The 23,414-nt window shown below is 47.8% G+C and overlaps 1 protein-coding gene across 4 annotated transcripts; it reads right to left on the bottom strand.

The window, feature by feature from the left end:
• Nucleotides 1–993: 993 nt before the first annotated feature.
• On the bottom strand, nucleotides 994–23,271 carry LOC122364433 (cytoplasmic tRNA 2-thiolation protein 2-B-like). Of its 4 annotated transcripts, none has more exons than XM_043334795.1 (2): nucleotides 23,142–23,271; nucleotides 994–3,213 (listed from the first exon to the last, which is right to left on the bottom strand). In XM_043334795.1, exon 2 carries the CDS (start codon nucleotides 3,192–3,194, stop codon nucleotides 1,632–1,634), a length of 1,563 nt encoding a protein of 520 aa, XP_043190730.1. In that variant the 5' UTR covers nucleotides 3,195–3,213; nucleotides 23,142–23,271; the 3' UTR covers nucleotides 994–1,631. The 4 variants fall into 4 exon arrangements, with proteins under 4 accessions (XP_043190730.1, XP_043190728.1, XP_043190729.1 ...); XM_043334793.1 differs by lacking the exon at nucleotides 23,142–23,271 and adding an exon at nucleotides 4,490–4,746; XM_043334794.1 differs by lacking the exon at nucleotides 23,142–23,271 and adding an exon at nucleotides 4,388–4,491.
• Between the last annotated feature and the right edge of the window lie 143 nt (nucleotides 23,272–23,414).

The following is a 23,414-nucleotide window of genomic DNA, read 5'->3' as shown; positions in this document are numbered from 1 at the left end:
TCCACACACCCCTGCTCTCCCCGTCTGCCGAACGGGAGCCGTAGCGGGGTGACCCGTCTGTTTTTACGGCACCGCCGCCGCGCCAGTTGCTGTTTACGAGGGGATGTTACCGGAGGAAGAGGGGCGAGCGGGATGAGCGAGAGCAGAGGGGGACGCGGTCAGTGTCCGCTAGTCGCCGGTGGGGTGTAGCGTCGCCGTAAACAGACGACAAAAATACCGGTCGGCGAAACATTTTGTCGCGGTGTGGGCAAACGGCGCAGCAGACACAGTTGCACGGCATGGGCTGGCCCTGGGCAAGAGGCGGTTGCGAGTATGTATAGGCAATCTTTGATGGGCAATGAGCTACACGAAATCCGCTAAAAAACATAATGATTTCCATTTACGTTTCCCACCAAAGGAGTAGACTACAGAACCACCAAAAGAGTTAACTACAGAATGCAGTTGCTCTTTCACACAAACTATCCGGCGTCCCCCAAAATCTCACCCCCACTCCAGTTCCCCTTCCCTAGACGTCCAGACATGTTTGGTCTGCCCCGTCCAGACAGGATGCCCCGCGCCTGGATCTCTGTACAATCATGACAGCTGATGTCGAATCTCCCCAGCGGAAAGATAAAAAGGCTGAGATGGTTCCTTCACACAGCTAAGATTGACAGACAGCATGTGGGCCAGCGTGGCTCTCCAGTGAGGATTAATGTCGCCACGGTGATAAAAACGTGTCGGCGCGTGGGCAGAATGAACCAAGTGTCATGTTTGTCGGTCATTTCGGGCACGGCGGCGCCAGACACTGCGCTTTCCAGCTGTCAGCGGTGATGGGTGATGACTTCAGTTCCGCTGATACGGTGGGAATGTGTGGATCAGTGAGGGGGGGGGATGCCTAAAGATGACGAGATTGACGAGTAGTACACGCGTAGTCATAAGCGATTTGTTGAAAATACCGGATTGTTACGTTCGCAGACCATAATGAGAACATTGACAAACTTCCAGAACGTCAGGCCTCCAAAACCCCGTTTAGAAACACATAAAAAAGAAAGCACACTTGCGTCATCCTGCTTCGGCTTTCATTTCGTAACTCTAACGGATCCTTTGATAGTTCAGTTTCTCTGGGAGTTACGAACGCAACTGGATGCCTACGGACGGAGCGGAGATGACATTTGTCAACGACTCATTCATGCCCCTGCTCAGCCATGTCCGCTCAGTCGCACATCAACCCTCTGCGTCATTTTCAGTTGTTGGAAATAACTAGAAGCACTGATTGAGTGCAAAATTAATCACAAGAGGGATCACAACCACTAAAAAAACCGGCTACGTTAGTTGTAATGTGTGAACCAAAATAAAATAGACATACATTACCTACATATGCACGCAAAATATATTCAATACATTTTGCAAAACGGCACATTATAGCCGTGCCAAAATGATTTCACGTTCAAAAATATTAGCAGTAACTCACATAAAACGTTTCAGGTGCAAAATGGCTCTGCAAAAGTCATGCAACACACATTCCTAAACGGACGCAGTGGCGCAAAGCCGAAATAGTTTTTGGGACCACCTCAAGTCCACTCATGACTCAACATATGCATGGACGCCTCAATAGGCTAACAACACCAAACCCCTAAAATAAGGCACACACGTCAGCTATCCTCGATAAGGAAGTCTTGTATCTCTTTCCTCATATTCTCCCTGCGGGCCCGAGCGGCCACCTCCCCCGTCACAAAGGCCGGCATGTTATCCACCTCCTTCATGTCCTTCATCACCAGCTGGCAGCCGTAACACAGCCTCTCCAGCAACTCCTTCCGCGACGGCTTCCTAGAGACAGTCTGCGTCGTTCCGCACCCCTCCCCGCCGCCCCCGCAGCAGCCACCGCCCGACTCCACACAGCGGGGAGTATCCGTACTACAGCTTCCATTCTTCGCCGCAGGTGGCAGCCCAGTCGCCCTATCGTCCCCTGCTGCCGTGTCGGCCGAGTGCTGGTCATACTGAAACCGGTCCGGTCCCGAAGAGGACACCATCTGAGAGAAGCGCGTGGCCTGGAGGGCGGACGCTGCTCCTCCGCTGGTGTCCAGAGGAAGGCGGCAGAGGGCACAGTTCTCCGACATCGCGCCCACCGCTGAGAGCTTCGTACCCGTTCGGTAAACGGTGGAAACAGTAGCCGGAAAGCTCGCCTGCAGACCAAGCACAAACTCCTCAGTAGCACGGCCGATGCTGGCACTCGCCGGTGCCATTGTGTCCGGTCCAACCCCTGGCACGTACTGTACGCGGCAGTGGTGGGCGAAGAGAGCTACCTGTTTAGATGAGAGCTCTCGAAGTGGACGCAGCACCAGCAGTCGCTCGCCGTGCCGCCTGTCGGCCAGAGCTGTCTGCTGGTGCGCGTGCGCGCCTCGGCCACCGGCCAGCCCGGAGAGGAGTGAGACGGCCAGCCGGGTTTCTGTGTCGGCCAGCAGCAAGAGACGGATACCCAGCTGGAGGGCAGCCCGCGCCAGCAGCTCGGACCGCAGCCGCTCCAGCAGCTGTTCACGGGCCGTGCCTGAGCCAGCTGCTGACCACAGCTGCTGCAGCTGCACGCGGAGCTCCGCCAGACGAGTTTCGTCCGGCAACGCAGTAACTTCAGACGAAACAGAATCACAGCTAGCTGCCTCAGGAGGCGCCTGCAGAGACTCCGCGTCGCCACCGCCATCTGGTGACTCTCCCTTTAACTTACACTTCACCCGCTCCACCACAGGAGCGCCACTGTCGCCCATGACCGCCTCCAGCTTCGCTCGATACACCGGCACTCTGTATGTTCCGGCCAGCCTCTCCATCTCCTTCACATCCTGTTCAGGAACCACAGCACTCTCATCCACCATCAGCAGACCAGGCCGCAGCCTGAGTCGCTTGCTGTCCGTCTGACTGGCACCGTCACTAACCAGACGCGCTAGAACGCTAGAAGCTACTCCGCCTGAGAAAGCCACCAGGGCAGGCTCGTCAGGCCTCAACAGGCGCGACTTACCCAGCGTGGAGCGGAACTTGTGCGTGAAGGCGGCAACGAAGCAGTCGCGGCAGTAGATGTCGTTCACGCGGAGCAGGAGAACGGCCGGCGCCGAGCGACATTTCTGACAGAGCGTGGGGCCGGTGTCGGAGAGAGCCTGCGCCTTCAGATGTTGGGCCTCCTCACGGGCGCGAAGGTCGGCCAAGTCACCCTCCTCAATGCTGCACATTGTTTGAACTATAAGTACTCTGTGGAGAAGAGAGGAGATCTCAGTGAATTGGCTCATGTGTCCGGTCAAGTTCATTGCGTTAAAAAATCTGATATACATTATTAACAAGAACAAAGTGGGTAAGTGTTGGTAAGGTGATGTCAATAATGATATCTAATCAGATAGTGGGATGTTGATAGAGGTGGGCCTAAATGGTTCCATAGAATCTCCAAATGCAAAAAAGGCAAAGAAGTAGAGACTATAGCTTGGAGAAAAGAACAGATTCTTGAAATTTCAAGAACGCTCAAGTTTCTCTTCCTTATAAATAACTTTGCAATGGAAGCAAAATTTTACTAAAAATATTTCATGCTTCTATCTATGTGAATTGTGAAGTAAACAAAAATACCCAATTAGTTTTTGACATTGTAGGAGGAAAAATATAACAAATTCCCAGTACACTGATTACTGTCACATTCCACATGCCAACGCAACACAAACTTAAAGCTTTTGACTTTTGTGGTTTCCTTGAGAAAGGAAAATTGAATATTTTAAGCAATAAAAAAATTGATTTGAAGTTTGAACTACAGAGAAACATATAAGTAAAATCTAATCTTTATCTTTTTCATTGGAGAAGCATTTCAGGAAGGCCCAACCAGACTGCCCAGTGTGGCACCAGTCAGCAAGCCATACCAACCCACACAGTCACATTAGCCAGCCTGAATGTCCCACAAAGCCAAACCAAACAAGAAATAAGGTTTCTAAAAGAAAACGCAGATAGTTGTACCTTGAGTATTAAAATCTGCGGTATTATTACAGAATGAGTCCGATCAGGAAGGTATATAAGTCATGCCACATGATACATTTTAACCCCCTGAGCTCATATCTGATAATTATTCATGGTGTAACCAAGTGCAATACACAGGTCAAGGTGCAATATTTACCGTTTTTGAAGCCATTCTTGACCTCAGACTTCAGAGAACAAGTAATGTGTAAATTGTATAAATCGGGGCCAGTAGCATTGCATATGATATACCTACGTAGTTATCTATATTATAATTTATAATGTAGGTACATATTTTGAGATACCTAGGCAGGGGTAGTATTTCACCTGAATACCACCAGGATCATCATCATGGGTGGCCAATGTGACCTAAGATTTAGTAACATCTTAATTCTTACACCCCCACTTACACTGTTATCGTGTGTTACCTTACCCCCAAGATATATAAACTCACAAGCCTCACAAGCAAGGCTATTTATATACACTGTGAGCAAGGCCATATATCTCACAAGTGTCTATAAATTTATAAACTTACCCCTGTCCCCCTGTCGCAACGGGGGGCTATTAAAGCATCCAAGAGCGCAGCATCCAAAATACGCAACAACCAAAACCGCAGCATCCAGTGATCAAAACCTCCAAATAACATCCAAAATCGGCCCTTTTGGGAGCATTCAGAGCATCCAAGAGCGAAACATCCAAGGATGCAGAATCCAAAACCGTATCATCCAAAATGGCAGCACGAGAATATCTGAGAATCGTATCATCCAAAGACGGTTCATCCAAGAGCGAAACATACAAGCATGCAACATCCAGAATCGTATCATCCAAAACAATACAGAAAAGATGGATCCACTCAAGAGACTCAGAAGCGCCACCTGGCATATTTGTTATAAACTATTAGTTTTAGGCTCGCTTGACAGGTGGCGAATGCGTCGTGTTTAGCGGCACATCTTCACGATGTGACGTCACTAGGTAATATGACGCCACTAGGTATTATACAGTGGATCCCGCTTATATTTATTAACAACCAGAGCCGACTGCCGGTGGCTGCTCTGTGCTCCCGCCGCCGCCGCCGCCGCCGCCACTCTGTCTCCCGCCAAATAGCAAGAAAGCGCGGGAACCAAAAGCGCGCCAAATCGGCGCGCCGCGTGCTAGCTCTTCGCTCGCTAGGTGCAGCTGCACTCGGCGCCGGCTGCGCGCCGCGTGGCAACTCGTTGTTCGGCCGGTACAGATGCACTTAAAGGGACCCTCCCACCTTAACCCGCGCACCGACGGGGGTCTGCGCCAACTTAGTACCGACGGGGGGGGGGGGCGGATGAACGCCCACCCTGAGATCTCGAGAACGAAGCAAGATAGCGACAAGCGGTAAACGGCATCGGATACGCACGGACAAGGTCTACAATTTTTACAAAGGTCATTTTCAGGTCAGGTCAAAGATGACGTCACAGGGGTCGAAAAAGTCAAAATGGTGGCGCTAGATATGGAGAGGGTTTTTCTCGAATAACTTTCGAAGTAGTCAAGATAGGAACAAACTAAGGGCATCATCGTGATCCTCTCGTCAATCCGCATCGAATGATATGTATGTTGACCTCGAAAGGTCAAGGTCAAAGGTTGACCTCAGGTCACGTGACCTCGAGGTCATCATGTATATCGTTCGATGCGTCTTGACGAGCTGAACACAATGAGACCATCCGCGCGGCTGTATCTTGTTCCTGTAAGGAGTTATTGGCAAAAAACCTTTGGTGACCTTTGATGACGTCACATGACCTTACAGCTGCCCAACAGCAAAACAGACCTCAAGGTAGTGAAGGTTGATCGTATGTGAAGTCATGTATGGTATATGGGGCCATTCCGACCCGTTTTAGTGGTAAAAACAGGGAGTTGATTTTTCCCCCATTGACTTATAATGGGGAGGTCGCGAAATTGACCTGACCTTAGGTCACCGACATCAAAATTCCGAGATATACAAATTGTAGCTACTAATGACCTAATAACATCCTGCGACTTTCAAAGGCCTCCGACATCTACTGTAGCTCTGGCACGGTGACAAAGTTGCAAAAAAGTGACTTGAGGTTGGGTCATTCAAAGTGACCTGGTGACCTGACCTTAAAAGTTAGGAGGTTCAAACTTGCACACCATGTGTAAAATTGATGAGAGAATAGTCATACCAAATTTCGCGGCGCTACGCGCCGCGGTTTTCCCGCTATCCGCGAAAAACCTCAGGGGGGGGGGCGGATATCCGCCCCCCCCGTCGGTGCGCGGGTTAACATTAGTTTTGAGTTGAGATAGCCAAATTGGTGGCCATGGCCTGAAAATACCGGTTTGGGCATTCACAACATCGAAAAATGCTTTAATTCGGAGATATGGAATTTCAAACTTGCAGTTTTCGGATTCTAAGGGGCTAATGCATTGGTATGCCCCCTTAGAATTTGTGACGTCAGCGGAGATCTAACGATTTTTATATCTTTTACTAAAACGTTTGGCAGCACGCGGTGGTATATGCTGCTTTGCGCGCAACAAATGCCGCACTTTCAAATAAAGTCGCTAGGAACAGCGGAGATCCCAAAAAGTAAACAAAAGTAAAAGTCTAATATCTTGAAAACCGGTTAATATTTTTCGATGAAATTTGGTAGATATTCATTTTTGCTCTTTCTGAACCGAGCGACATCACTTCCATGCCAATTCATTAACTTTTTTGAAGGTGGGAGGGTCCCTTTAACAAAGCAATGAATTGCGGACAGAGCTGTTAGCTGTTGGCGCCTGGTGGCATTACCGAAAGGTTAGGAGGTCGATGGTATTTGGTTTGATGGATAACTTTACTAGAAGTTATTCGTTGAGGCTGCAGGCAGGGGCGTCGCCACGGATTTTTGACTGGGGGGGGGGACGATCGACAGAGGTGAAATCTAAAAAAAACATAAACAACACGGCCAGGCAACCGTGTTTGGGACAACACGGCCAGTTAACTTATCAAGCTAACAGGGTATCAACATTTTATGCATCACGCAAGGTATGTCATAAAAATAAAAAAGAGCTTATTATGCCGGGCTTCCCCCGGCTTCCTCCGCTGTAGGGTAAGCGTGTTTCTTTTTTCCAACCAAAGGAAGGCGCTATACCCGAAGATGCTTCTTGGTAAACAAACCAAACAAAACAAACATAACCTAACCTCACCTGACCTAACCTACAACCTACAAACCTACAACCTACAACCTAACCTACAACCTAACCTACAGACCTACCTACAACCTACAAACCTACAACCTACAAACCTACAACCTAACCTACAACGCGCCAAAAAGTTCGGCCGGCGGCGGGGATCGAACCCAGGGACGTAGCCAAGGGGGGGGGGCGGAGGGGGCGCCCGCCCCTCCCTTGGGGTTTTCAGGAGGCCCCCCGAAAGGATTCAGGCCAACGTGGGCCGAAGGCCCACGTTGGCCTGAATCCTTTCGGCCTGAATCCAACGTGGGCCGAAGGCCCACGTTGGCCAAAATCACGTCGGAGGCGAACGAAATTCACGCGGGAATCTAAAAAATGACGTCAGAACAATCAGGGCCCTCTGACCAGCCTGACAAGTGACAGCTAGGGCCCTTCTCATCTCCTGTGAATAACCACTAGTGTCTGTGTCTGACCGCTAGGGCCCCTCTGACTCCTCAGTAGACAGGAGGCCCTCTGTGGGTAGGAGGCCCTCTGTAGAGAGGAGGCCCCCTTAGAGAGGAGACCCCCTGTAGAGAGGAGGCCCTCTGCAAAAAGGAGGCCCTCTGTAAAAAAGAGGCCCTCTGTAAAAAGGAGGCCCTCTGTAAAAAAGGAGGCCCTCTGTAGAGAGCAGGCCCTCCGTAAAGAAGAAACCGTCTGAAATCAGAAGGCCCTTTGAAGAGAGGAGGCCCTCTGTAGAGAGGAGATCGTCTGAAGAGAGGAGGCCCTCTGTAGAGGAGGATTCCCTCAGTAGAAAGGAGGTCCTCTGTGGGAAGGAGGCCCTCTGTAGAGTGAAGGCCCTCTGAAGAGAGGAGGCCCTTTGCAGAGATGAGGTCCTCTGTATAGAGGAGGTCCTGTGTAGAGACGAGACTCTGAAGAGAGGAGGCCCTACATAGATAGGAAGCCCTCTGTAGAGAGGAGGTCCCTGTAGAGACTAGAGAGGAGGCCCTCTGTAGAGAGGATACCCTCTGTAAAGGAGGCCCTCTGGAGAGAGAGAGAGAGACACCCTCAGCAGAGAGGAGGCCCTCTGTAGATAAGAGGCAATCTGTAGAGAGGAAGCCCTCTGTAGATAAGAGGCCCTCTGTGGGCAGGAGGCCCCCGGTAGTCAAAGACAGCGTCGTATATTAAGTACATAGAGTGGAGGCCCACTGTGAGCAAATTACCTTCTGGCTTCTGGTCCCTGCTACTCTCTATAGAGAGTTATCAGTTCTCACTATAGTGAAAACTGAGAACTCAGGAAACTGTACAGAATAGACTCCCAACCGCGTCGCCGCCCACTGTAGGAAGGGACAGGGGAGGAGGTCCTCTGTAAACAGAAGGCCCTATTCTATGTAGACAAATTATTTGTATAAATGCGCTCAGAGAAATCATGCCGCGTGCCGTCAGCGGTTTTCCCGTCAACGGTTTTACCTGCAGTGGCCGCAAAAACTGCCAAAATGGCCGATATTTTCGGAAACCAGTTTTCGGCGATAACTTTCGTCTCAAAATTTGCACGAACTTCCCTTTACCAGCATCGTGTTCCTCTCGTCCAGACGTGTGGAATGAACTATGAATTGACCTTGAAAGGTCAACTTGAAAATTTGGCCTCAGGTCAAGGTCATGACCTGACCGATAAGGGCTAAGATCCATATCAGTCCATCCGTATCGTCGAGCCAAACACAACTAAGGTGTATTCATCGCTCTAGCATACCTCTATCAAAAGTTATTCGCGAAAAACAGTCAGATACCATTCGTGACCTGAGATGACCTCAGGGTTATAGAAAGGGTCACGGGTGCCATTTTCATGTTCAATGTGTCAAAGATACTAGTAATTCAGTGTTTTAGAGTGTTTATAATGACTTCCGTCTAAAAAGGCGACTTTCAATTTAAGGTCGCAAAATTGACCTGACCTTATGTCATCGATATCAAAATTCCAAGACATACATTTTTTGCATTTTGTCGCTCTTGTGCATTTGCATCTCTGAAAGTTTCAAAGCGTTTGGTCACTCCGTGTACCTTTGGCAGACATTAAAACTTTTTATGTAGTGAGGTCATTTGACCTGACCTGGTGACCTGACCTTAAGTGACCAGGGTCTGAAATTTTCACAACATGTGTAGAAATGATGTAGAATAAAGTGTGCCGCGTCGCCGTTTTTTAGATATTCACGGAAAACTGCAGGGGGGTGTTTAACACCCCCCGGCAGGGCGCGGGTTAATGCATGAACACAGCAGCCCATTTCTGTAATATATACCTGTGGCTGTGTTGGTATTTTTACGATGGATGCAATTACCCAAACCATTTAATAGACCGTGGTGATATTCCCATAGCCATGCTTCGCACAACTCATAATAATTTATTTGACCGGGAACTTAATATACCTATACCTATCCATCGATTGTTTGTTTCATCTACGGCGTAAATGAAGCAAACCACCTGGACCTAGGAAAATTTACTAACGAAACCATGTGTTACTTACAGCAAGTAAACGTGGCATAATTCACACAGAAAGAATTGATAACCGTATAGTTTCAATCTTGCAGACGTCAGTAAGGTCAGAATCGTGACAAGCCTATTGGAAAATATAGGTAATGAACTGTGTCCTGCTTCGAGAAAACGAGTCAAAACCACCCAATTCTTTCTGAATTACGTCAGATTATCTGATCTGTAAGCACCCAGGTGGCATTTACTGACAGGAGCACCGGGAAGGATCATCTGAGGTGAGGTGAGGTCATCAACAGTTTTTAGCCAATAAATCACGACATGATGGGGCTAAATAGTTGTTAGTGTACCAAACCGTTCGCCTGGTCATGACGCGTCGATTGGTACCCAGCGTGACTTTCCTAGGTTAGATTTTGAAGTTGACCTATCTATGTAGGTCGTTATAAACCATGTTATTTGTTATGACCTCTGGCGACCTCAATATTGACCTGACCCAAAAAAAAGTTGTTTACAAAAGTTGTAAGTCGTTCAACGAACTATCAAACGCCCTTGCCGTTTGTCGCTACGATTCGTGCTTTTCGAGTTCTGACGGGGGCCAGAAAAGGCCCCCGCCCGATTCAGAGTCTTTCAGAGCCCGCCCGGAATACGGTTAAGCGCTTGAACGATATATGATGATACACCAAGTGTTACTCTGACCGTCATCCAGTATCCTCCCATTCCTCGCAGATCCTCCCCCTCCTGCTGCGGTCCGGCCGCCGCCGGCGCCCGAGTTTTTTTTTTTTTGCCCGTTATCATGCCACTCGGAGACTTGTGATATGCGTATGTTTCTTACCGCTGCAGCCTGCAGCGGTAAGAATAAAGAAACATACCAGTGCGCTTGCCATATGAAAGCTGAACAAAAGTAAATGCATTATGTTGTATATGTAATTGTGTAGGCATGAGACCCTCTGTAGAAAGGAGGCCCCTTTAGGGAGGAGGCCCCCTGTAGAAAGGAGGCCCCCGGGATTCCTCCGCCCCTCCCTTGGCCAAATCCTAGCTACGTGCCTGATCGAACCCTAGTTATTAGAACACGAGGCGAGTGTGCTCACCACTATACCACGCAGCCAGCTGACCGGTGAGAGGTGTAAGTCACTTTTCAATGACGCAATGGGATATTCTCCGTATAGCGCCTTCCTTTGGGTGGAAAAAAGAATTACGCGTAGGGTAAGGTGCCTAATTAGCGACCCTTTCCTATTTGGCATTTGCGACATACCTCCCTACAGAAAGGCTGGGAAGATAAATCGGGGTAAAAACAATGTCAAAAGGTCTGCCATACTTTGGTTATCAAACTAAATTCTTTTCCGGTTGCTGGTGCTTCTGGTGGAACGTTTTAGGGGAGTTGCGATAAAAATGGCCAGTTTCTTATCCAAAACGTGTGCATTTGGACCCTATCTGATGAAAAGCGATGCACATTAAGATAATGCACCTTTTTTTATTCTAAATCGACAATCCTTTTCCAATTGATTGCCGTTTTCCCGTAGTGAATCTTGTTACTGTGCACTGCATGGTTGTCAAAAATGTGTCGCAGCCCATATTTCCTATTTGCGCCCAACACGGTCGCAAATAGCTCAAGAAGAGAAAGAAAGGAAACAGACAGAAATTAAAATGAGGTGTTGCTGAAGTTTGCGATGTGTGGCGGGTGATACCAACTGTCGTCACCGACTGCAGGGGTGCCGATGCCGAATCCAGGGCGGGCCTCGAATATCATGCGAGATAGCCCGCGATATATGGGTTTTCGCCTTATTTTTGCCTTTGGTGCATCACGTGATCAGTTTTCACCTTCATAAAGGTGTTGGACAAACGCTCCTGTTCCAATAATTGAGTGCTTTGCGTATAAGTTGCCTGTTTGGAACCATATTGCAAATTTGCAGGCGTCGCATTTTTTACCATTTTTATTATGGGGAAAACCCATAGACTTATTAGCGACCCTCACCGTGGTCGCTAATCGGGACGAGTTCCCTATTAACGTTTTTGCAATGGTTTGCCAAAATGCTCAGCGCAAATAAATTAGTGGATATTGGTGCAGAAAATGAATGGATTTTAATAGCAAAATGTACGATCTCTTCGAAGATCAAGCCAGTAATACAGTGGCACCCATAGAGCGTGAGCAATGACGGTTCAAATTAAGGGGGTCGCTAATTAGGCACCTTACCCTACAGATCCGTATGTATTCTGAGTTCTCCCATCTAAGAAAAATGATTTAGTTAAGAAACTAAGTGTAAAAACGTTGTTTTGACACCAGCTATATAGTTTTATTGGGAGCTTTCGAGAGCCACATTGACATTGACCGGACGTCAATGTCAGAGCCACAACGATTTGTCAGAGCCACAACAATGTCAGAGCCCAACGATCAGAGTCAATTTCGAGAGCCACAACGACAGCCACATTGACCGGACGTTGGGAGCGAACAATTACCCGAAACGGTTCGTAAACAAGACTCGCAGAAAGATGCTACTGCGGGGAGGGCTAGGACACAAGAGGACCAAGGGGAGGAGCGTAAGCCAGTGGTGGTTCTACCCTACGTACAAGGGGTCACTGAAAGGGTGACAAGGGCTTTGGCACCATATGCAAAGGTCGCAAACAAACCGGGGAGGAACCTACGGAGTATGTTAGTAAAGCCAAAGGACAAACGAGAAAAAATATCTAATGCGGGCGTAGTCTACCAATATGAATGCATGTGTGAAAAAGTTTACATAGGTGAGACAGGGAGAAGCATAAAGACGAGAGAAAGCGAACACAAGAGGGCGATCAGGAATGGGGATGACAACCACTCGGGTATCTCGAAACATGTTTTGGAGACGGGGCACAGTATTAAATGGGAGGAGGTCAAAATTCTGGCATATGAAACGAACTGGAGAAAACGAAAGATAAAAGAGGGCATATTTATAGCGAAAACGAACGAATCGACTCTTATGAACACGAGACCAGGGGTGCCAATGAATGATGTGTATCGTGTGATTTAAGTCTTAGCGGTGTGTGGAGGTGTGCTTTTAGGTGTTTCTTTGTAAAGAGGTTGCTGGTCGATTATGTGATGTGTGTATTTTCAAAAAATTAATGAAACTATGTGACAATTGTACTTAAAATGTGGCGCACTCATTTCTTGACCTATTCCTCCGATTTTGACCTCGAACCGAACGACATATTAATGTTTTGTATTACTGTATTTTAGTGTTTGTTTGACTTGGCTGAAGAAGGGAGCCGAAGTGCTCTCGAAAGCTCCCAATAAAAACTATATAGCTGGTGTCAAAACAACGTTTTTAAACATTAATTATGTCCCAGCTGAATAACAACATATACAACTTAAGAAACTAAGCTCTTGGGAGCGATTACCGTAGCTGAATGTTTTGCATCGAAATTGGCCGAACATGACGTCACTCTGACGTTATTTCCGGTTGACCTATGAGAAGCGAATAAATTTTCATTGGAACACGAGGTGTCAAAGTGATGGAGCCGAAGGTTCAAGGTAGTAGGTACTGCAAGTTTCGTGTGCATGGATACGCCCAGTCGTTTAGAAGATGTTGCAGAAAAGCGAGGGGAGTTCTCTGTAGTCCCCCCCTCCCCACCCCCCAGCGCGGGTTAATGGCAGCCGACCGATTACCTGTACCTACATTTGCAGCCCGATAATTCAACTTAGTACGGTTACAGGCAAAGCCTCTGGGCTTCAATCATTATCGTCGCCACGGGGATGGGGGGGGGGGGGCAGGCGGGGTAGCTTCCCCGCCCAAGCTCCGACCGTTTTAGCTTAATCGTTTTGAACTCGTTAGACATAAAATTTGTACCATCCTTTTTCCGTCGAGATGGTTCGAAATATATATTTGATAGACCTCGGTAGTCGGTAGGTCACTTTCACTATTCGACCCACGTCAAGGTCAGGTCTTGTCTTGACCCAAGCAGGCACCTGCGATCGACATGTCATGACAGTTTGGTACCACACTATTTACTAGTTTTAAGCACCATTATATCGTGGAAAAACTACTTTTTACCATATTTGACCTCAGATGACCTATCCATTTCAGTAAATGGTATCCGGGTCATCCTCACCACTCCAGAGCCGGTGAGGGCCCTTAGAAACTGGCGGGGCCAGCTGGGATAACTGGGCTTTTAGGTACCGGTGCGGGGCCCTCAGACTTCGGCCCCAAGAGACCTAAGGGGGCTGGGGCCCTTAAGAGCCGGCGAGAGCCTTTCGATACTGGCCCATGGGGCCCTGAGATAACCTGCAAGATTACACCCGCACGTACAGCCCACCGCTAAAGTACCTAATAGCCGTTTTCACGACGGAACTTTCGCAGAGGAACTTATTTGATACCTAAAAAGTACCTACTCTTTGAGGCCTTAACATCCCTCAAACTGAAATATTTTATGTTCAAAATAATTTTAGAAGTTTAAATCCGGGCATTCTTTGCCCTCAAATCACTTATTTATTTACAAACACAGCAATTTTCGGTTCTAGTAGCCCACCTTTCGACTATGAGGTATCAAATCAGCGTGGCAACTTGCTCCCTCTTTGCTCCCTCGGGTATCTAATTCCGGAATTCTTAAAAACAAGGAAAGTATATATCGAGTTCTCTTTCATACCTATTCAGTTATGTTTTAATGGTGATTAAAATATGGCAAATTTTTTAATTACATTTCATATAAGAAAACACGCAAAACAATGAAACAAAAATAACTACGGCAGATAATTACCTTCAGGTATCTAATTCCGACCAATCAGCACCTCAGTAGGATATGACGTCATACAAGAATGGTGGTGAAGGCCGTTTGCAGTCCCGGCCGGTAGGTCACGTGACCGCCGGGCGCCTCGGGTCACGCGGCGGTCGGGAGTCGGACGCGGGGCGTGGTCGCGGGCGGACGCGCGGGGCATCATGCTTTGCTTTGCTTGCTTTGTCAACTTCATATAACTTACTATCGCATTCGTGTGAAAGCCAAACACTGCTCAGTGCCCTTAGAAATTGAGTTTTGGAAAGCTCAAGTCCCTATAGCTCCTCAGGTCGGCAACAGTTGAAGCCTCATCTGAACCCATGTGAAAAAAACGAGGGTAAGGAACCTTGTGTTGCTTTTTCTTTTACCGTCATAATTATCTCAAACCATCACAATTTTGAGTTGCCACATTGTCTGCTTCACTACATTCGTGTAAAACATGGGTGAAGGCTGGTGGCTCAAAGAAAGGTGAAGATATTTCTTTAAGTGCCTAATCCGTGAAATATCCCGGCTTTACAAATCTACACTTTTCATTTTCTCCACGATACATTTTTTTAAAATTGTTTAAATTTAATCTACATTGGTTAAAATCGGGGCTTTGGTTTTGTGTAAACTAGATCATAAAATTTACTATAGTTTTGTGTAACCTGATGGCTGAAGAAAATAGTAATTTTGCTAAAATGATGTGCGGAAATTTGTTGCTTTCCAAATCAAATTACTCATACCTATATTTCATTCAAAATTAGGAGGCATTATTACTGTTTTTTCTTGTAACATGAACTGAGTTTGGGTACGGTGCTCCGGAAACGTTGTGGAACTTTAAAGGGACCCTCCCACCTTCAAAAAAGTTTATGAATTGGCATGAAAGTGATGTCGCTCGGTTCAGAAAGAGCGAAAACGAATATCTACCAAATTTCACCGAAAAATATTCACCGGTTTTCAAGATATTAAACTTTTACTTTTGTTTACTTTTTAGGGATCTCCGCTGTTTCTAGCGACTTTATTTTAGAAGTGCGGCGTTTGCGGCAGATGTTGCGCGCAAATAGCATATACCACCGCGTGCTACAAAACGTTTTAGTCAAACATTTAAAAATCGTTAGATATCTGCGCTGACGTCACACATTCAGAGGGGTATTCCTAAGCATTAGCCCCTCTGAATCAAAATGCTGCAATTTTGAAATTCAATATTTCCGATTTAAGGCATTTCTCGATGTTGTGAGTGCCGAAACCGGTAATTGTGAGCCAGGGACCCCATTTTGGCTATCTCAACTCAAATCTAATGTTAAGGTGGGAGGGTCTAGCTAGAGCAGTTTCCATAAAAATTGTTTAGATAGTTGGCATGGCTTGTTGACAACTCTTTTGCTGTTTCTAAAAAAGTGAAAAAAATATTTTCCTGCATTAAGCACACAAGGCATGTTATTCTCATAAGCTATCGAATGTGTGTGTGTGTTTTTTAAGCTGTTTTTTAAGCTTTTAAGCTGTAACTTCAGTTACTTCACTTTAGAACATATTGCCCAGAATGCGTCACTGATCATGAGCTGGTATATCATATCATATGTAGCAAATACATAAATGAGAATAGTGTGTCATGAATTTTTGTGCATGCTTCTGGATCATCTGTAATTACATCAAAGGCTCGGCTCAAGAGTGTCCTGCCGACCAGCTTATGCCCAACCCTTTCTGTCCGCAGAACGTCGCCTGCGACTCCCGCACGCCGTTTGCCCCGGCCGTCCGTACTGGTCTTCGCGCTGCGAGCCGCGCTGGAGTTCGCGGCGGCGTCGTGGAGCTCCCATCGGGACGGCGTGTGATGCCCGCGTCGAGCTTATAAGCCGTGAGCTTCGATTGGCGGCTCACGCGGTCACCACCTGTATGTACAGCCTCGGCCCCGACGACCCCGCTAATGGCCGAGACCGGCATACCCCCGGCATGGGTCCGCTGTCCGGCGCAGCGCTGGCCGCCCGCATGCTACTTTTGGCTGTATCGCTGCCCAGCGGGAGCGCGCTCCACACTGCGGAAGAGGTACACGTTGCGACCCGACTAAGGACCGCAACCGGATGGTGACACGTCGGCCTCTGCGCCCTGGCCGGGGCAGGCGTGACCGACGTCACAGTGGAGGAACGCCCAAACAAGACCAGCCCACCGTCGGAGCAGCATGGAAATATCATGTTCTGCCTGGACGTCGGACCCGGCGGCCGCAGTGCACCTGCACACGTGCGGAGAGGGGCGCTGGAGGCTACTCTGGAGCTTCTGCCATTCCGCGGCGCGACTGCTGGCAAAACGGCGGCGATTGAGGCGGTTGGGAACAGCTGCAGCAATGGTGATGGCGGTGATAGCGACATGGCGGTTTGGGACTTCATCTCAGCGCGGCCGCCGCCCAGGCGCCGCTGCGCCCGGCTGCTCAGCCACCTACCGGATGGCGGGTGGCCCTTACGGCCCTCACGCCCGTTCGGTCTGCGGCCACGTTGTGGGGTGGCGGTCGCGGGGTTAGCGGCGTTGGACTTCGTCCTTTATCCAGACTGCACCGTACCATCTGAACGGATGGATCTGCCAAGAAAGATGACATCCAAGGCGGCTATGAGGCGATCACAAAGCTTCACCAAGAGCTTCTCCTTCATGGAGCCGGCCGGCCGTTAAGTCGCAAAACCGGCTGCCGAGTGCCAACAGCTGCGTGCGCTGGCGCCGACGCGTTGTGGGCCGCGCTGCTGACGCCCAAGCTGCGATATCAACCATCTATGAATAAGTGGCAGCGGTGGCGGCTTGTCAGTTGTTAACGTGCCTTAACAGACGTTGCGAATAGCCCGCGTTGGAATCGCATGGTTGGCAACACAACGCAAGTAAAAATGGGCTTCCTTGATGAACCTACTTTTTAAGCATTGTAGCCTTTGTAATTTTGGATGTTTTGCTGTAGATATTATTTTCTGCATATATACTATATAGGCACTCACGTGCTTTAAATCGCGCAATGCAATTGAACCATGGTAAAGACAATGATAAATGAACTGAGAGCTGACATGCCCCATGCTTTGTGTGTGTATGTGTGTGTGTTTTTTTGTTTTTTTTTTTTTTTTGGCGAGTCGATTAAAGTGGTTTTGGACACTGGATGAGTTTTTAGGGGTGTGGTGAGGGGGGATGTAATTCCACAGACCTTCTGTCAGATTCACTAATGCAGTAGGTCTGTGCGGTGTTTAGTTATCGGAGCATTCTTTGAAAGTCGTGAATAGGGCCACCGAGTACCTAAAGCCGTGATATTCCCCCACAAAAACTTCTTTTAAATAACTGGGGATAGGTACATGAGCAGAGTAAATGCTATTACGAACGCCTATTACAATGCTGAGCGAATAGGAAAATCCATAGATGGAGAATTGTGCCGCGTTACGGGTGCTCGGGCGCAGCCAATCCACCGTTACCCCAGCGGTGACCTTGACCCGCATCGTCTGTCTCGGCTCCAAAGCCAAACCGGCGTGGAATTGGGAGCGTTCGAGCACTCATGGTCTAGCGCAATTCTCCACCTAAATCCATTCCTGATACACATTTGCTTGCTCATAGTCATGTAGCCCCGGTAAATTCACCCAACTTTCATATTGGTCGCTCCATAGACAGATGGCCACAGAGATCAACTTAAAAGGCCATTGTTGCATTCATTTAGTGGAGATCATTAAAGAGCCGTGACAGGCCACAAGTCGCGTGACATCATACGTGTAACGACCAATGACGTCGGCCTGCAAAACCCAATGGAAGCGGCTAGCAGCGTACAATAAAACAGGGCGCTGCTTTCTAAATGTCTGTCGTGCCCCATAAATGAATATATTCTTTGTAGCCTGGCAACTCAGTATCTTTTTTTAACTATTGTACTAGTATTTAATAATTTCATAATTTTATAATTGTGCTTACGCTTTATGTTGATATTAGTGATAAATCCTTAGATAAAGTAAATCGATGTGATATTTAATAGAAAAATAGCAAACTAACGCACCATTCATTCGAAAGCTGGGGAACCTACTAAAAAGAACTACTAAAATTCCTGAGGAACCAAAGGATCAAATGGGGATTAAATAGATGCCTGCTATTCCGTCGTGAAAACGGCCAATGTGTGGTTTTACCAATCTCAACGGATGGCTTTGACCGACGATTTTTAAATGCGGACTGATTGAAAAGAAGACGTCAATAGACAAAGTTGTAGCTGCAAGGGTGAAGATACATGTAAGCTACATTTAAAGTCTCGTTGCAGTCTGGCTAATCGTTCCTAGGCTTCAGAAGCAGAACATACCCATGACTGAAACCACACATTACTTCTGCTGTGGACTGTACCTGTTTAGGACTTAAAGTTCCGGTGCGGGGCCATCAGGCTCGGGCTGGGGCCCTCGAGCATCGGGCTGAGACAAGCAAGCGCCTGTGAGAGCCCTTATTAGCCCGCATGAGCCCGCAATGAAATGTGGATGTGCAAAAATTAGTGTTTGCAGTTTGCACACCTTGGGATTTTCAACGTCTGCAATTGCACATGCCCTGCCTCCCCCCCCCCCTCGCCGGAATCCGCAGCCCCATAATCCAAAGTGTTTTTAAAAATATAATTATTCTGTATAATAAAATATCAACATCAGCGCAAAAGATCTACACGCAAAAGCTCTACAGTCTTGCTTTTTGTAGAACACTAAACACTTGGTATGTTTAACGTTACGGTCCGTTTGAAAACTCGGCCCGTATTAATGCTGCCCGGCCCGTATCAATAATGACCGTAAGGCCGGCCTGTATAAATTCGGGCCGGTCAGTAGGTAATCGGCCGGTAGGGCAGTTCTAATACCGACCGGGCGGTATTAGAACCCAATGTTTTCCTCACGGCCATATCAAAACTCGGGCCATATCAAAACTAAGCAAATAGTCACTATTCGATGTACCTACCCATTAGCAACGTAGGCCTGCAGTGGACTTATTTTTTTAATGCTGTACAGTGGAATCTGCTTAATAAATCCTCGAATAATAAATCCAGCCGCTTATTGTGGCCGCTTGAGCCATAGGCGGCGGAACGGGGAGGGCACCGGGGCACCGTGTCCCCTTTTGATTTTGGCATTTTAACATGAGCCCTATAGGCGACGCATGGAAAGAATGGGACCTAAAGTCGGCAGTGCCCACCCCCCCCCCCTTAATTGAAGGTGTTCCGCCGCTACTGGCTTGAGCTGTTCCCGGATTTTCTCCATAGATATCCATAGTTTATCAATCCGCTTAATAAAGTCATTTTGGAGTTTCGAAGTCTGCAGTGACGTCTCCCGACTCGAAATGTGGCATGGCATCCAACCCGCTCCTTAACTAAGGTCCGCTCCTTAACACTTAACTAAGGTCTGGTCACAAAGTCAAATAGCCCTCTAAAAAAATGTGGTCCTTTAACCGTATAACTTATTTCCTAGAAGTTTGTAATTTTGTGTAGTGCAAGTGCAGGACTGCGGGATCGGAGCCGGAGCTTGACAGCTCGTCAGCTTGACTTGACAGCTCTGGCCAGAGTCGGAGCTGGAGTCACCGAAGTCGTTTGTACTTCGACTCCGAAGTCAGAGTCGACATTCTCTGGCTTGAAGTCATGCTCATTGCTCTTAACTGGTTAGTCGAAATTTATGAAGCCGTTTTAGCCGATCGTGGGCAGGTGGGATAAGAGCTGTAGGTTCTGTTGACCGTTGTGAGTGTGACTGGTGGACGGTGGTTGTATCAGTAAAGAGGTCAGACCAATATAGGCCCACACTGAGTATTCAAACCTCCTGGACCCTCTCATACCACACACCGTTCCGTCATTTCTATCCTCAGGACAGTCAAATCCCTCTCCTCCACGCCTCAACTCCTTGTTCCGGGCTGGACGGGCAACTTTATCCCATGCGGGAACCCCCGATAAGAGCACGACCGTAACCGGGTGCGCCGTGCGGTGACTGGTGTGTGCTTGGGGTGCTGGTCGGCCTGCCCCTCTGGACGGGCTCAGCCTCGTCGACTCATCAGGGTGCTCGCCCAGACCAAATGTCCCCCCTCGCCCTCCCCCTAATTCCCATCTCCTTCCGGCTCTGAAATGGTCTCGTCAGACCGAAAAGTCCTAAACCAATAAAAAAAAAATCCCAGACCGTGGCGAGGTCCTCTGACCTCTCACACCAGCATCAGGTACTCTAAGGTCATGGTGAACTGGTGAGCCCCTTCGGCTGTCGTTTTGCCTAGCACGGGAGGATGGCCGTTTAGAAGTGCTTGAGTATTGTGAATATTCGAATGTGTGGCTTATGCAGCTGTCACCCCACCCAGAGGACCGAACTTCAGCCTTTGGTGGGTGTACAGTCCACAGCAGAAGTAATGTGGGGTTTCAGTCATGAGTATGTTCTGCTTATGAAGCTTAGGAACGATTAGCCAGACTACAATGAAACTTTGAATGTAGCTTAGGTATATGTATCGTCACCCTTGCAGCTGCAACTTTAGCTATTGACATCTTCTTTTCGATCACTCCGCATTAAACAATCGCCAGTCAAAGCCAACCGTTGAGATTGGTAAAACCCTACATTACTTTAGCGGTGGGCTGTACCTGAGCCGCTGAAGTGTCTGAGTTCTCAGTTGTACCGTCGAACTGACCAGCATCAGTAGGTATTCTTTTAAAAATGGTTTATTTCTGTTTACATGACTCCATATTGAATGACCGTTGCAAATAGTCACTTTTGAAATCCTTTATGGCCGATTTTTTTTAGGGGACGTCCCCCCCGGATTCATCGACTGCCGGCGGGGGGGGGGGCGTCCCCCGTCCCCCCGCTTTCGACGCCCATGCTATCTATAAACACTCTCAAACATCGGTTTATTTGAAAACATGACACACCCGAATATTGCACCCGTTACCCCTTTGTGTGACCCTGAGGTTATCTCAGGTCATGAAGGGTCACCAGCAGTTTTTTTTAAACTATTTCTTTTGAATTGATACAGGGTGTCCAGAAAAAAAAGATACTACGGAAATTAAGTCGCATTCATTAACGCACGTGCCGATTTCGTTCCAACTTCATGTGCTTATAGAGCAAGATTTGGCAAAACTCATGAGCACTGTAATTCGTCGTTGGAAAGTTGTTTGCCTGCCCGCCGAGATGGTCAACATGACCAACAGTCACCTGCAGACCGTGCTAGTGCTGGAGCTGACCGCCGTAAGGCCGCTCTCATTGAGTATCTGCTTTGAGGAGCTGCCGTGACTAACCAAAGAGTTAACATGCCATGTGGCACCTGCTGTCTGTTTTGCCATATTTTTGCGAATGCAAGCATGTGCCATTTTAAAATGTAAGGTATTTATTTTCGAAAGTACAGCAAAAAATAATAGTATCCGTTTTTTGTGGACACCCTGTATAAGAGACGACAGACGTGCTAGAGCGGTAAAAACATGTCAGATGTGCTCAACTCGGCGATACGGATCAACTGATATGCAGCATGACCCTTTCCGGTCAGGCCATGCCCTGACCCGAGGTCAAATTTTCCAAATGACCTTAGAAGTCCGAATTTCATTCGACGCGACTCGACGAGGGGAACACGTTGCTGGTAAAAGTAATGTCGTGGCTCCCTTCAGTCAAAATCTGTTACCTAAAACTTTTTTCGTATAAACCAGGGATGCGGAGCCGTGGAAATTTCAGACGGTCCGGCTCCGGCTCCGGCTCCGAGTAAAATGGTCCGGCTCCGGCGGCTCCGGCTCCTTCTCAGTAGGTACCTACATCCCCTATGCGATTAATTAAATACCTACGGGTGGCAGAGAAAGGGCGATTGAAATTGGATTGGTACACGTTGCCTCTGTATTTGCATAACAGGGCTAATTTGAATAGTGAATACCACATGGCCTTGTACTGTCAAACCGAACTAGGTCAATAATTTTTTCTTCTTAAAAAAAGAGCCGGAGTCACCCCCTTTTTTGACGGCTCCGGCTCCGGTTCCGGCTCCGGGCTATATTGTTTTACGGCTCCGGCTCCGGTTCTGGGCAAAATATGCCGGCTCCGGCTGCTCCGGCTCCGGCTCCGCACCCCTGGTATAAACGGCTATTTTTATATTTTTTGCCCTCTGGAACATGGAATATATCACATAGGACAGGAAAAAGGTTAACTGTGAAGGAACGGGAGGAGCTGACGATGATAAGCGCGATCTGACGGTGAGAGAAGATCCTTGCGGAGGCTTGGTTACGGGGATAGTGGATACTTCACGACTTATTAGGCACTTCTGGTGTGAAAACAAAGGGCAATTAATAAACCCACTTTCGGTATCGGTCTCCATTATCGACACTTCAGCGGCTCAGCCTACCTACATACGTGCCGCGCTTGGATACGCTGCAATGCGTCTTCATGTCATATGTCAGGTTTGTAGTGGTATCGCAGCGATGTCGCTACCAGCAGCTACGCACCTCCGTCTTGAGGATGTAAGGTCATTATAGGGATGCCACTGTATAGAGACTCAGTGATGTCATACAATTCCGTCACTTATGAACCGTACGTGCCACCACCTATCGGACAGCCATTGAACTAATAGTTTACAGCTTGTACAACAGATGTCACTATTTTGGATGATACGGTCTTGGATGCTGCGGTGCCAAAAATGTTTTTTGGATGATACGGTTTTGGATGCTGCACCCTTGGATGTTTCACTCTTGGATGCTGCAATTCCTCGTCCTTGGTTGCTGCCAATTTGGATGATACGATTTTGGATGCTGTGGTCCTGGATGTTGCAGTTTTGGATGTTTCGCTCTTGGATGCTCTGAATCATCCCTAAGGGGTCGGTTTTGGATGTTATTTGGACGTTTTGATCGCTGGATGCTAAGGTTTTGGATGTTGCGTCCCTTGGATGCTGCGCTCTTGGATGCTTCAATACTCACCCGTCGCAACGAGGTGTGGAAACGTCTTCTCAAATTGTATATCAATATGCTGATGGCTTCTGACGAACTCAATCCGTCCTCTGATTCATCAATATTTACAAAATACAGTTCAAGCAGCTTGCAGCAGCAACAGCAGAACACTGAGCAACTTGATAATGAATGTCTTTTCTGCGCCAAAGACGAAACATTTTCAGGAGTAATATGAAGCGATTACCAATGACTATGCAATAACTAATCAGTTGACTATATTTCAATCAAAAGAAAAATAAAACC

The sequence above is a fragment of the Amphibalanus amphitrite genome, unplaced genomic scaffold, assembly GCF_019059575.1.
Source record: "Amphibalanus amphitrite isolate SeventyFive unplaced genomic scaffold, NRLGWU_Aamphi_draft 000676F_arrow, whole genome shotgun sequence".
NCBI classification, from domain to species: domain Eukaryota; kingdom Metazoa; phylum Arthropoda; class Thecostraca; order Balanomorpha; family Balanidae; genus Amphibalanus; species Amphibalanus amphitrite.
Note: the sequence above shows the minus strand (reverse complement) of the source record. Positions and strands in the feature narration are given on the sequence as shown.